Raw genomic sequence first — 15,015 nt, forward strand, 5'->3', positions numbered from 1 at the left:
CCAAACCCAAGCTGCGCACAGCCTTCTGCCGTGCTTAGTATAAGCTTGGATACAGTGGGTGGATTTTTTTCCATTTTTTTTCTGGATACGCAGATCCACCTGTAGGTTTGCAGATCCATGGATCCAGCCGTGGATCCGTGGATTGGGAGCAAAAAAAATTGGGCAATTTTTTTGCCCATGTGGGGTCCCTAACAGTCTAAGGGGGTCATTCCGACCCCGGCGGGCCGGGGTCGGCGGGAGCACCGCCAACAGGCTGGCGGTGCCCCGCAGGGCATTCTGACCGCGGCGGTTTGGCCGCGGTCAGAAGAGAAAAACCGGCGGTCTCCCGCCGGTTATCCGCTGCTCGACGGAATCCTCCATGGCGGCGCAGCTTGCTGCACCGCCATGGGGATTCCGACACACCATACCGCCATCCTGTTCCTGGCGGTTCGCCCGCCAGGAACAGGATGGCGGTATGGGGTGTCGTGGGGCCCCTGGGGGCCCCTGCAGTGCCCATGCCAGTGGCATGGGCACTGCAGGGGCCCCCGTAAGAGGGCCCCACTTTAAATTTCAGTGTCTGCTGTGCAGACACTGAAATTCGCGACGGGTGCAACTGCACCCGTCGCACCTTCCCACTCCGCCGGCTCCATTCGGAGCCGGCTTCCTCGTGGGAAGGGGTTTCCCGCTGGGCTGGCGGGTGGCCTTCTGGCGGTCGCCCGCCAGCCCAGCGGGAAACACAGAATGGCCGCTGCGGTCTTTTGACCGCGGTGCGGTCATTCGGCGGTTCCCGCCAGGCGGGCGGCTTCCGCCGCCCGCCGGGGTCTGAATGACCCCCTAAGTGTCCAATGAGCTCAGGATACCTGTATCCTGACCCTTTATGTGTTTTTTCACATTCATTTCCCACCCCCTGAGCTGATGTGACAAAAGAAAATGGTGGCTGCAACTTTTCTGTCAGGTTGCGGCCAGACAATCAGGGCCTTGCTTTTCCCCCGGATCCAGATTCGCGAATCCAAATCTGCGGCCCTAGATATCTATATTTTTTAATCTCTAATATCTCACAAACTACTGAATGGATTTACACCAAATCACATAAAGCACAGCTTGTGTACCAAGATCTAGCTTCCTGCTGAATTTGGTGTAATTCTGTTCAGCAGTTCGGGCTGTAGGGGTGTCTAAAGACCCTATGGGAAAATAAATGGGGAAAAAGCGTTGAGACCCCCCTTTTTCTCAGACCCTGCTTGACGGATCACCCAGAAACTTTCAAGACAGCAGCTGAACTGACTCAAGTATACGTTTTGAAAATTCCATGAAGATTCGTCAAGCGGCGTCAAAGTTATTCGCAAAACAAAAAACACTTCCTGTTGAAACTAGGTCCTTACTATAACTACCTACTGGTGACCGTCAGGAAGAAATACAGATAGATAGATAGATAGATAGATAGATAGATAGATAGATAGATAGATAGATAGATAGATAGATAGATAGATAGATAGATAGATAGAAAATGTAATTATTTTTTATCCTGGCAGACAGCTAACCCTCTCTCGGCTTGCAAAAAGATTGTACCTAGAATTTTTACAGTGCAAATCTTCTTCCACTAGAGTTTGCAAGAAGGGGTAACCAACACCAAAATACTTTCCTATAAAGATAATCTGCGAGATGTCTTATAATAACATACCTATATGTAGTATTTAGTACAGAGTAATAACAGTCCAGCTTTAAATGCCTATTGACTTTAACATATGCTTTTCACAATAAATATGTCAGACCTACTGCCTTTTTGGCAATTTTTCATGATAAACATATCTGACCAGTGGTAGTTAAAATATTGTTTCCTAGTGAATAAGTCAGGAGATAGCCGTTATCATTGGTTTATCACCATAACCAACTCAGACCTCCTGTACTGTGCTTAAGCTTCCCATTAAGACAACCATTAAACATACAGTCATATAATTACAGAAGCAGACAGAATTACAATTGGTAAAGCAAATTACTATCTACCCTACAAAGGCCTAAAAAGTATTCTCATTGTTAAATCTTCTACCCCTGCAATTTGTGAGAGGGGTTAACCACAACCAAAACCCTCACCTACTATGGTCATCTGTGAGATTCCATATAACAAAGTACCTAGCAGTAGGACTTAATTCACAGTACTTACTATTAGTCCACACTTAAATGCACACTGACTTTAACATATGCTTTTCGCAATCAATATATCAGGCCTCCTGCCTTTATTGTAACTTTTCATTTTAAACAAATCCGGCCTATAACCTTTATCAATGTCTCGTCACCATAACCAACTCAGACCTACTGTGTTGGCCAGAGGTCTTCTACAAGAAAGCCAGCAGGTACAACATAATACAGATAAAAATGCATAATTACAAATACAATGTTCAAAACAATATACAATCCCTACTAATAGAGCCTAATAAGGATTAGGTGGTTCAACATCACCAAAACTCTTGTCTATTATGCTAATCTGCGAGATTCCATGTAACAAAATACCTTTCTACAGGCTTTGGCACAGTGTAAAACAAATACACCCTTTAAAGCCTACTGCCTTTAACACATGCTTTTCACAGTAAGTAAATCAGGTCTACTTGCTTTGTCATAACCTTTAATTATAAACCGATCACACCTAAGGAATCTGGAATAACATTTCCTAGTGAATCGATGAGGCCAACAGCATTTACCATTGGCTTGACACTATATCCAACACAAGCCTATTGAAGTGCACATAGGTTGGCAACCATCAGGCTTACCGTTATAAAATTACACATATGTAAAAGTTGCAGTTGGCAAAATAAAATACAATCCCTCTCAATAGGGCCCAACGAGAATTGCCACAGTGAAATTTACCTCAGTGTCTGTAATCAATATCAAAACTCTTGCCCTATATAATAATTAGATTAAATGTAACCAAATACCTCTGTACAGCATGTACCATGTGTGATAACAATCCACTATTGAGAGGCCTATTTCATTCAACAGATGTTTTCCACAATAAATAAGCCAGACCTAGTAATTTTGTCAAAACTTTGCATTATAACTAGACAAGACCTATGGCATCTAGCATAATTTTTCCCTGTACACAAATCGAACTGATAGCTGCTAGCTTCTAGTCACCATAACCAACTCAGGCCTACTGTACAGAGCTTAAGCTTTCCCACAAGACGTCCTTCAGGCATACAGTGCTAAAATTACAAAAGTATTCAAAATTATAAGTGGCAAAAAATGCTAGCTCTCCTAAAACAGCCTAAGAAGGGCTATCATAGTACATTTCATTCGTGTTTTGCTCCAGTGGGTCACCAACATCAAAATCCTTGCATACTATGGCAATCTGTGAAATTCTCTGTTATAAAATACCTGCCTACGGGCTTTAGCACAGAGCAATAACAATCCATCCTTAAAAGTGTACTGCCTTTAACACATGCTTTTCACAATAAATGAGTGAGGCCTACTGCCAGTGTCACAATACGGCATGATAAACAGAGTAATCCTATGGAATCTGGCATATATTTTCCCAATGAACCAATAAACTTTGCATGTTAACCAGTATAGCCCTTTTCAAGGGCACATAACATGGCAACCATCATGCACAAAATTATACCATTACAAATATGCAGAAGAATACAGTTTGCAAAACTATATACGCCCTTTCTCAATGAGGCTTAAAAAGACTAATCACAGTTAAAACCCTTAGGGTTTGTCAGAGTGCGTGAACAAAGGCAAAACCCTTGCTTACTATGGTAATCTGTGAAATTACATGTAACCAAATACCTTTCGACAGCCTGTAACACAATGTGATAACAACCAACTGTTAAAGGACTACTTGCTTCAAAAATAAAATTTGACAATTAAGCTAGGCCTATTGTATTTGCCGTAACTTGGCACATTAGGCAGACCAGGCATATGGCATCAGGCATAACACTTTTCTACAGCTGCTTGTCACCATAACCAATTTAGTCCTGATGTTTTGAGTATAAGCATATCCATAAGGCACACATCAGGCAAACGGTCACAAAATTAGAAAAGTATACAGACTTATAGCTGGCGAACCAAAAGACTGTGGCCCTCATTACAAATTCGGCGGTATTTCTGGCTCCCTATTTGGACTTCTCCGCTGGGCCAACGGACAGTACCAGTGTTACCGTCTGCTGGCCCAGCGAAAAAGTCACATCAACATTGCTGCCGGCTCGTAAAAGAGCCGGCGGCAATGCTGATGTGCAGCGGGTGCAGTAGCACCTGTTGCGCATTTCACTGCCCGAAATTCAGGCAGTGAAATGCGCGATGGGACTATGCCTGGGGGCCCCTGCATTGCCCATGCCAAGTGCATGGGCAGTGGAGGGGCCCCCAGGGGCACCCCAAGTCCCCCCTTAGCGCCAGCCTTTCCATGGCGGTGTTTACCGCCGTGGCCAGGCTGGCGATCGGGGACTCATAATCCCCAGGGCAGCGGTGCTTACACCGCTGCCCTGGGGATTATGAACGCTAGGTGGAAGTCTGGCGGTATAGTGGAGGGGCAGGCGGTATGGCCGTGTCTATTGCACCACGGTGATAATAGCTGTCGGAACACCGCCAGCCTGTTGGCGGTGTTACTGCCAGCTGCCAGGGTCGTAATGAGGCCCTATCTCTCTTAAAAGGGCCTATCAAGGATTCTCGGAGAGCAAATCTTTTATATTCACGGTTTCAGAGAGAGGGTAACCAACACCAAAGCCCCTTGCCTAATATGGTAATCTGTGAAATTCCTTGTAATAAAATACCTTTTTGTAGCACTGGCGTAACAATAGCCCCCAAAGCCCACTAAGTAAGGGCTCAACTTTTGCTAGGCCACTGTTCTGTAGGCTTCCATATAGAGTAATAAAAATCTACCTTTTGACTTTAACATGTGCTTTTCACTATAAATATGTCAGGCATTTTGCCTTTTTCATGATATTTCCTAATAAACATATCAGGTCTATAACCATAATCATTGGCTTGCAACCATAACCAACTCAGTCGTGCTGTGTTGTGCTCCTCACACAGACTGAAAAAAACTATCTGGAGCTGCAAAAGAAGTTCTTCTCTTGCAGCTTGAGATTTGCGGGGCAAAAAACCCAGAAAATTCTTCTGATGCATCACCAGAGGAGGCTTTTCTGGCTTCAATCAAAGGGACGAGACATTCACATCCTCGCATCGATAAGTGGTGATGGGGGGGCTTGTCTACCGTACCGAAGCGTCTATGCACAGCATACACTAAGTATTCAGCAGGTTCGTTTCCACTGGGGCATCGAACGGATCGAGATCGTGCGATACCGATTTACCACCGAATACTGGATCCCCAGGATTTGCGCCTATTCTCTGTGGGCTTTGATTCTAACATAAGCCCATAATTTTCGTTCTGGGATTCCTCTGTGTCCTGAGCAGATCAGCATTTGCATGTGTCTTTGCCAGTGTGGTGCGATGTCCTGTGCTGCCTGGTCCTATGATTTCACCGGGGTCCATATCTACATTCCTTATGTACTTTTAAAGACAACGGTACCACATTCTGACAATAATGAACTACAGACTAGTTATATGTGAAAATACGATGATTAATGTTAAAGGACTTATATAGGCCACGAACAGATAGTTCTGCATTCATGCATTTATCATCATATCATGTTATGCAGCTGTTCATCAATAAATACACAGTACACATAAATAATCACACGGTGGAGCAAATGACATGCAAGTGAGCACAGGGTATACACAGAGAAAAATGACCAGAAGCTACGGAATAAGAAAGGAGCAACATTATTTGCACTTCACACAATGGTATGCTTATATGTAAATTACGTTCCGGCATTTTATAGGTAATTAAAAGGTCATCATCGGGAAAAGAAGTTTAAGAAACTACCGCATGATGAATGACGCAGTGTCAATTGATCACTAGGAGAGGAGGGGGCAGGGGCTTCCTACTAGTAAGCAACAAGGACCAGGGCTCCCTTATCACAAATGGAAGTGGTCGGCAAAATGCGTGCAAAAGGAAAACAGGTACGGCACTCAGTTGACCCAAGGGAAATGTATGTGCCCTTCAGAATTCTGTTGATGCCCTAAATTAGCCCTTTATGAACTACTGCTTCTTTCATGTACATTCCTTATGTGACAGTTACCCGAGGGCTCCAATGCTATCTGTGGACTGAGTTGGTAAGAGTAAGCTCCTGATGGAGTGCTTCTTCGATGTAGCTGCACTTGTTACTTTTAACTTAATAAATGTTAATGACTGTACCCACGTTTGCCTATGTTTCCTTTCCCTCTACTCCAAGGCAGCTTTGTTAAATATGTTCTCAAGCCTGCCTCCATGGTACAATTCAAAAGGTATTATCTGCATTCTATGTAAGTTTAGCAGGCTCTGGAACCCTCCTTCAGATGCGGCGAGCAGGCCTGCACTTGCCATCCTTCTGCTCTCAGGGCAGGGCGGGCTGCCATGACCTAAGCGCGGCTGGTTTGAACTTTCTTTGCCAGGGCTAGTTTAGTCCGGCTAGGTAGGCCGGCCCTGGGAGTGAGATCTTCCTAAATAGGGTGTTAATAAAAAATAAATTTCTAGAGCTAAGGAACCCCTGCAGTGCCAAAGGCTGCCACCTCAGAAGCTAACAGCACGTGCATTGGCGTAAAAATACACACACACCGAGGGGTTGTATACATCATATGTCCAAATGACAAAGGGCCTGATTACGACCTTGGCGGATGGGCTACTCCGTCACAAATGTGACGGATATCCCAATCGCCGTTTTACAAGTTCCATAGCATATAATGGAACTTGTAATGTGGCGGGCGGGATATCTGTCACGTTTGTGACGGAGTAGCCCATCCGCCAACGTCGTAATTAGGCTTTAAGTCCATTAAAAAAAAATACACACACGCACAAAAAAACGACCTTCAGGTGGAAAACTAGCAGTGGTTCAAGGAAAACGCGCGAGACTGCAGAGCGCAAGCTTTCAACACCAATATCAACAGGGTTCACCATGACAAATCCATTTAGAAGGGGAGAGTGCGGACAACCAAAGGGGGAGACTTAAAAAGAGAGGAATCACAGAGCCTGAAACGTGTGGAGTGTACCATACAACCGGGGATTCTAAAAAAAGACATGTTGAGACGACTCCAGGAAAATAACATTCAACTACATTAGTGAATCTTTTCGTATGTTTCCACCCCCCCCCCCCCCCCCCCCACACACACACGTTTAGAGGAGCCAATGCCGCCTCTAAAACAAGCCCGGTACTCACCTGTTGCACGTATTCGTACAGCTCATCTGCCTCGGACACATGCTCAGCTTCTGGTTTTCCCAGTCGGTGCAGGATAGTGTAAAGGACCTCCTCATACAAGAGACTTGACTGGAGACCGTGTGAGAGAGAGAGAAGAGGCGAATCAGCATACAGTGAGGGACGTATGAGAATATACAAGCACGGATACAAGATCGTAGGCAATGACAAACACAGCATGTGGCCCAAATTTGGGATTTGTGAAATGCATCGTGCAACACACCATGGGATTTTTCAAGAGTCCTGCATGCACAGCCTCAATAGTGAACTATCCTATAAACTCCCCTGGAATTCAACACGCCTCTCTGTAAAGGACTCCCCCATAAAAGCCTCTCATCGAAACAGCATTCCCCGAAAGAATTCTTTAGAGTCCCATATGTAAAACCTCAAAAGAGAACACTTCTGCAAAAATCCTTGAACAACGTCAGAAAGGTAATCCTCCATACAATCCCTTGGAGTCTCATGTTTATCATCCCTCTTGACGCCCCAAAAACACAACCTCAGACAGTAACACACATAGACTCACCTAAAGTTCCACATGAATAATTACAGAAGAGCACTCCCCTGCAGAATTCTGAGTCCCTCATGCATGACCAAAATGTGAACTCCTACACACAATATGATGCAATCCCGTATTCTGAGTTCTATACGCAGAACAGAACCCGGAGAACACTACATGCACTTCCCAGAGCTTAAATCCTCCCAAGGTGTACCCAGGAGTCACACATATGCAAATTTAGAAGAAACCTCCCACATAAAATCCACAGGAATACCACATGCACAATGCGAGAAGAGAATCCCCTGGACTCTCATATAACCACCCTCAGAAGATAATTCCTCCACAGAACCTCCTGGCCTACCACATGCCAAATCCTACAGCACAACTTCCACCACAGAGTTCCCAGGAGTCCCATATGGACATCTTCAGAAAAGAACAACCCCAAAGAATCGACTGGACTACAATATGCACAACATCAGAACTGCAGAAATGAATCCCCACAGAATACCATGAACTCACACATCCCTATCTTCAGAGAAGAATATCCCCAATAGATCCCATGCAATAGTTCCACATGCTCAACCTTACAATGCAACTCTCCCGTGGAACACCTTAGAATCCTACATGCTCATTGTCCAAAGAGAACTCCCCAGCATAATACCCTTGAGTCGTAAGTGCATAAACTTGGAAGAGAAGTCTCATATAGAATCCCCAGAAGTTCCACATGTACATATTCAGAAAAGAGATTGCCATAGTATCTCCTGGACTTTCTTGTGCCTATGGTAAGTTAGCATAATTTCCATTTCCTGGATTCTCTCATGCAAGACCTCAGAGAACTCAAAATAAAATCCCATGGGGTGTAACTTGCACATCCTTAGAAGAGAACTGACACTCCTCTACTCCACGGCGTTTCCTAAGTATCTCAAATACAGAACCTCATAAGCCCTACATACAGTAGTCTAAGTGACAGCTGTACACAATTTCAGAAGACAGTCATGACCATGGAGTCTCCCAAGTGTCCTCAAGCAAAACTTCACAACTGCCCCACCCAGCGATTCTCCCAAGAGTCCTTCTTACAAAACCCCAGAAAAACCCCTATCCCTATCTAGTCTGCAGGGAGTCCTTTATATATAAACGCAGGAAAGACTACTATGGAATCTCCTAACTGCCATATTTCAATTTAGACATTGAATACAAATCATGGTGCAACCATGACCATTAACCTTCAAGGATATTTCAAATCAACAGCAAAAGGAGCATTCTTTCAAATTAGACCCCCCTGTGAAATCAAATATTTTATCCAGGACCAAGATTTCAAGCAAACAAGTCAATCTCTTATACTGCCTGGGATGTGGAAACCATCAACTCATAACATTCCCCAAATGCACCTAACTCCCACCAAGTCACCCACCCAAGCCTGCCACAGGCTCTAAAACGTTCAATCACACTGCATGTATTCTGTACTCTGAAGATGGCCTGCCATGAAAGTGAGAAAGATCTTTAAACTAACCCACATCAAGCATAAAGCCTTATTTTTCGAAACTGCCAGCTATCGTGCCAAAAAAAATAATACTCTTCAATGGTCGCATTTCTCCTTGTCCCAAAGATGCAAATGTTTAAAGAAATTCTGTATATTTACCCAATATACGGAACTCCTCCCACCAGATATTAGGATGATTCCCCCACAAAATACATTCAGCACACAGAATATCATAAGAGTCATTCATACAATCTTCAAAAACCCATGCATGCTGCTTCTCAGAACAGCCCCCATGGAATCCTCTGGGGGTCTTCCAATAGACTTTAAAAGTTTAAAAGAGCATCCAGAGGAATTGCACAAGGGTTCAACCATGTAGGTGCCAACCCAGACTATTAGAGTTGTTCCACTAATTAACCTCAGGAACAGCCTAACATATCACATTTAGGAGATGGACTGAGCTATGCTTAACAAGTCTCACCTGAGTTGAAGATGGCAACTCTGGCTCCGGGATGGGGTCTTTGGCATTCTTCTCTTGGGCTATACGCACAGTGGGCCCCCGTCTGTATTGAGCCTGTATGGGGGAAATGACAGGGTTTATTTGTTATATTAACTGTTTCCAATACCCTTTCCTTCTCACTCAATAGTCTTATGAAAGAACTCTACAGTCCATTGATTTAATCATTACAAGATGTGCTCCTCCCACACATTGCAGTCCTAACATTCATATCTCAGCTTGGGACATGCCTTGTGTGGTTCTTCAGCAGAACACGGCATTCAGAGGTTACATGCCTCTTATTCAGAAAGAAATTGGAACAAACACTGTCAACACAGTAATGAGAAGGATGAACAGCCACTACCTTCTTTCATACACAGTGTAAAGTAAGTGCAGCTAACAGAGACTTGAGAGGAGGACAACCATGAAACAACTCTATTATTTCTGATTCTTTTAATGCTTAGCATCAGAAAGGAAGCCAATGAAATGGGCAAGTGCACTCTTCCAAAATGTGAGTGTGCCCAGCTCTAGCTCTCGGTCATCGGGTTATGGACTATGAGCCACAAGATGCATAGATGCACAGATAACATCAACAGTAACAGACATCATATTTCACAGAACTTCTCACATTTTCAAGGTGCCAATTCTCAAACCACTCTTACAATTCTCTCTGAAGACCAACTCCTCCAAGATGCCTTTTTGATCATGTATACATTTATTTCTAATTTTTATAAAGTTCAGCTTAACCAAGTAGGTGTCAGTGCACTGTACAAGAGAATAACAGGGGAGCTGATTTAACACCATACATAAAACTGGCAAGTAACTAATGAAGGCATAGGGTGAAAAAGATAATGATAACTGTTCAAACCAGTGGAAAAAGATAAGGACAATGGTTCAAACCAATCACAAAATGACTCATAGAGGAAAGGGAACAGTGTATAAAGAATGCAGCATGTTGATGTTGCAGGGGATTGAGAGGGGGGGAAAGGAAGGAGGCAGAAGATTTATGAGACTAGGAACAATGGAAAATTATAAGAAAGATGGTTAAGAAGGAACTTGAGGTGGGAGGCCTCAAGTAGAAAGGTGCTAATGGTTTACTTGTAAAGGTGGAATTAGAGTAAAGTAGGATATAAGGATCGGGAGAGATGATGAGGCTGGAGGATGAGAGAAAGGTTTCCAGGGACGATATGAAGAGGTCTAGAGGAAGACTGAGGCAGGCAGAATAATAAGCAGGAGAGCACTGAATGGAAAATGTCAAGTGAGACGCCTTGGGTAGAAAGGAGCAAAGGGTATAAGATAAGAAAAAAGGGCAGAAGTAAAACAGAAGGTGAAGACAGGCAAGAATGAAGTAGTGGGCAATTGGACAGTGGAATCATGGTTAGTTCAGACGATTTAAAAAAAGAGTGCTCATCTTCTGCCTGTTAAATCCCGGATGGCATCACACTCCCTCTATCTTAATTAATTGCATGTTATAAAATGACTATGTTTCCATCACTGCTCAGTCCTCTTTCTCTTAACTGTGTCTCTCCATCTTGCTTGCTAGTGTTTATTTTTGCTCCCTTTGCCTGCCCTCGTTCATGACCTTGCCTCTCTAGAACCTCATTCTTTGTTTCAGAAACTTTCTTATCCTTCACTAAGATCTCATTGTCATTTCTCTATCCTGAAAGCACCTCAGCTTTGGGATTTTCCATCCCTTGACCTCCATTTCACTTCCTCACATCTCGCTCTGGCCAAAAGACCCAGCTTTGCATAATATCATTGTTCATTTACCTCCACCACTTTGTGCCATTTGCATTTAATGGATATGCCTGGGATAAAAGGGAACTAAGCAGAGCAAGTAAACACACACATAAAAACATCCTTACAGAGTTCACAGCATTATGATACATAACATATGGAACTGTTCCTTAACAGGAATGTAAGAAACAACCATTTGACCACTTAGGGCACAAAATATTTACTTTATTATTTTCCCACCTCTGAAGTTCAAACATTTTGACCACTGTATTTGGAGAAGCAGGGATAGGAAATGGAGTTTCCTGGCTTTGCATGTTTCATGTTTTAATGCCATGTAAAAAAATTACATAGTCTCCTACCTTGGTCCTAGTTAACCGGGAACCTGCCAAGCTGCCTTCCATCTAAAGGAAACAAAGGAAACACATTTGGAATAAATTCTATTATAATTCTACAGTGCATCAGTACTTCAGAGATATGATTGCATCCCAGATTCCACTTCCAAGTTAGTTTTTAATGGCCTAAAATTTTAATTGTAGGTGAACCTGCACCATGATTTACAAGAATTATTTGCTGCGTAACATGGGGACTCCAGCAAATGAGGCCCAGCACTAGGTGCACTGAGTTGGAACATGGAATACTCAAAACATGTCCATAATGAAATTATACTGCAAGAGATCGAAGGGACCATAAAATATAAACAATGTGTTTATTTTCATCAACATATATCACAACAGAAGAATCAGTCTGTTCTGTAGTTATTTATTTATTTAACGTTCTAATACAGTGCAGATCATTAATCTGTATGAGAGCACTTCACATGGAATAACAATGAGCATTGTTTGCACAGAGCATATTTTGAACAACAAACAAAATCATAGTAACAGGCTTTCCGCATAGAATAGCTATGGCTCCAAAGAGAAGGAGGGGAAAGATGAACATGTGTAAAATAATGGATTAAATAGCGTGAAAAAAAATCCTAACAGGTGGGTTTCCAAATGACTGCAAAATTCACCCTCTTATAAAAGGAATAAAGAAACAAAGTAATAGACATTTAGAAATTACAGACAAGCTTTAATAGTAGGAATTTAGCGGAGGAGCGGGAAGGACGAGCAGAATAATTATTCAGATATAATCTACAGAGATGGGCTTTCAAATGTTGGCAAAAATACATCAGGGTGGGCTTCACTTAAGTCCACTGGAAGTGAGTTCTACAGAAGTGAAGAAGTTTCTAAGAAAGCTAGATGCTATGCATGACTTTTTTTGGAAGATGGGAGGTTTACGTACTAAATAAGTCTTACTCCTTGATTCTTTGGGGCATTCTGACTGCACGGGAGAGGAAGCGAGGTTGGATGGGGAGTTGAAGTTCATACCCTTATAGGCCAGACATCCCAATTGACATCTATTTTGTCTTCAAAAGGTAACCAGCGCAATTCTTCCAGGAAAGGAGTAATGTAATCAAAATATTCTTTAGAAGACACAAGTATTGTTGAACCACAGAGGACAGAATGCAGGGGCTTTAAGGCAGTCAGCAGGATTCCTACCAGTACAGCATTGCCAAAGTCAATCCAAGAAAGAATCCTATAAAGAATGATAGAAAATGAAGGTGTAAATAAACACTTCCATTGCTATTTTTCAGTACATCAGAACCTGTGTAGCACAATTTCCGTTTGTTTAGTGATTATTAATCAAGCTGGGGGGGACGGTGGGTTAAAGAAGGGTCTCCAAAAGTTTGCTTTTTCCCACATAATTGCTTTTGTGTTTTGCAAAAAAGGCTTAATAGATCCTTGTAAAATTTGGCATGCATTACATCATCCTGCTCCAATGCACAGCCTATTGAAGGAAATATCATATTCTGATCAATTTGACAAGCTTCCGCTAAATTAGAACCTGTAAGATGTACGTATTTAACTTTTAGGGGATTGTAGCAATTCTCAATTAAAAAATTCAGATACATCATTTGTACACATTCAATAAACATACTAAAATAAGATTATAAAACGAGGGACAAGTGTTATTCTCCCGTTTGGAAGATTGGGTGGGGGAAAATAAAATCCAATACGGCTTTAGAGCTGATATTGGTACCGTCAAACAGTGCCTAATTCTCTACCTTATTGCTGGGAAATACATCAAGGTCAAAAGGGGCTTGCTATATCTGGCCTTTATTGACTTATTAAGTGCCTTTGACCTAGTGAAACGCTCCAAGCTATGGGGCATGATGAGCAGGATGGGTGTCGAGAAATAACTTCTCACCCTTATCAGGCACTTACATCAGAAAGTTTGCATTATGACCAGTCAGGCGAATGCTTCCCTCACATTAGCTCTACCCAGGGTGTTAGGCAAGAGTACATCCTTGCTCCTTTCCTTTTCCTGCTTTACATTAATGGATCTATAAACACCTAGTTGAAAACGGAAAGTATATGCCACCTATGGGACACAAATGTATACCTATTTTGTTATACGTTGACGATGCAGTGCTCGTTGCCCGCACAGCAAATGACCTACAAACACTTTTAGATTTATTTTTAACCTATGCAAATGACCGGGACCTGCAGGTCAATTTCTCAAAAACATATAATGACCTGAGGTGGCCAAAGTGCGACGTCCAGGCGTTTTGTTATGGGGGATTATTTATATCACAAGTAAAATCATTGAACAGCTTAGGTACTATTTTTAGTACATGATTTAACTGGACTGCTTTACTTACCTCTAGAAAGCAGCACTTTAATAGAAACATTGAGTCAATATTCAGATTTGCACATAGCCAATCAAAGAAATTCAGAATTTATACAAGAGTAAATGCATTTTGGTGGGGGGATACGGCACTGGGTCATAGGAACATTGCAAGGTGGGAGCCCTCCAAAGTGCAGAAAACTGCTTCATGCGTAGATTGTCAGTTCCAGGGGGCACAGCTACACTCATATGTCAAGAGGAACTGGGATTGTCTAATCTGGAGGACTCGACTGGCCTCACACCTCTGCTATTGTGGGTCAAATGTTGTGGAAACCTGGAGGCTAGCCTTGTCAAAACTTGAATTACTGATTGTCCCTAGACAGGGCAGACCAGATTCCCTGGCTCTCATACTCGAGTGAAACCTTTGAGTCCATCAGGCTTTCTGAACTATACAAAAACCCTGTTATAATATGGCGGAACACAGAGAACTGGTCAAACAATGTTACCTGGACTTTTACAAGAATTTACGTCTAGAGTAGGCTCAGGCCAAGGAACTGATAGTTAAATATTGTTCAGTGTCAAACACAAGGAACATGGAGCCTTACCTGGAATGGATTATAAATCCAGCGCAGCGTTATTACATTACACTTTTTAGGTTTAAATTTGCCTTGCCTGTGCCAGGAGCTTGGCAGCAAGATCTTCTCCCTTGTTGTTGTGACAATGTTTCCATGCAAAGTACTAGTCACTTTATTTTGTTTTCCATCTTGGTTTCAGCCCAAGGCTTTGCTTTTTGGCCCCTATACTGCGAAAGACAAATTTGAGACACTATAAGGATGGGATTCTGCTTTTGCAGTGTCTAGGTTTGCCAGATATTTGT

The 15,015-nt window shown here is 42.7% G+C and overlaps 1 protein-coding gene across 5 annotated transcripts in view; it reads right to left on the bottom strand.

Moving 5' to 3' along the window:
* Positions 1–15,015, bottom strand: part of UNC13D (unc-13 homolog D) — an 876,342-nt gene that overhangs the window by 639,749 nt on the left and 221,578 nt on the right. For 4 of the 5 annotated variants that reach the window (XM_069200183.1, XM_069200185.1, XM_069200184.1 and 1 more), the window contains exons 2-4: positions 11,828–11,869; positions 9,717–9,809; positions 7,224–7,331 (exon numbers count right to left, since the gene is read on the bottom strand). In XM_069200183.1, coding sequence (XP_069056284.1) covers positions 7,224–7,331; positions 9,717–9,809; positions 11,828–11,869 — 243 coding nt within the window. Of the gene's footprint in view, positions 1–7,223; positions 7,332–9,716; positions 9,810–11,827; positions 11,870–14,743; positions 14,908–15,015 lie in introns of those variants that run through there. The other variant, XM_069200186.1, reaches the window with a different exon arrangement.

The sequence above is a fragment of the Pleurodeles waltl genome, chromosome 7 (genome assembly GCF_031143425.1).
Source record: "Pleurodeles waltl isolate 20211129_DDA chromosome 7, aPleWal1.hap1.20221129, whole genome shotgun sequence".
NCBI classification, from domain to species: domain Eukaryota; kingdom Metazoa; phylum Chordata; class Amphibia; order Caudata; family Salamandridae; genus Pleurodeles; species Pleurodeles waltl.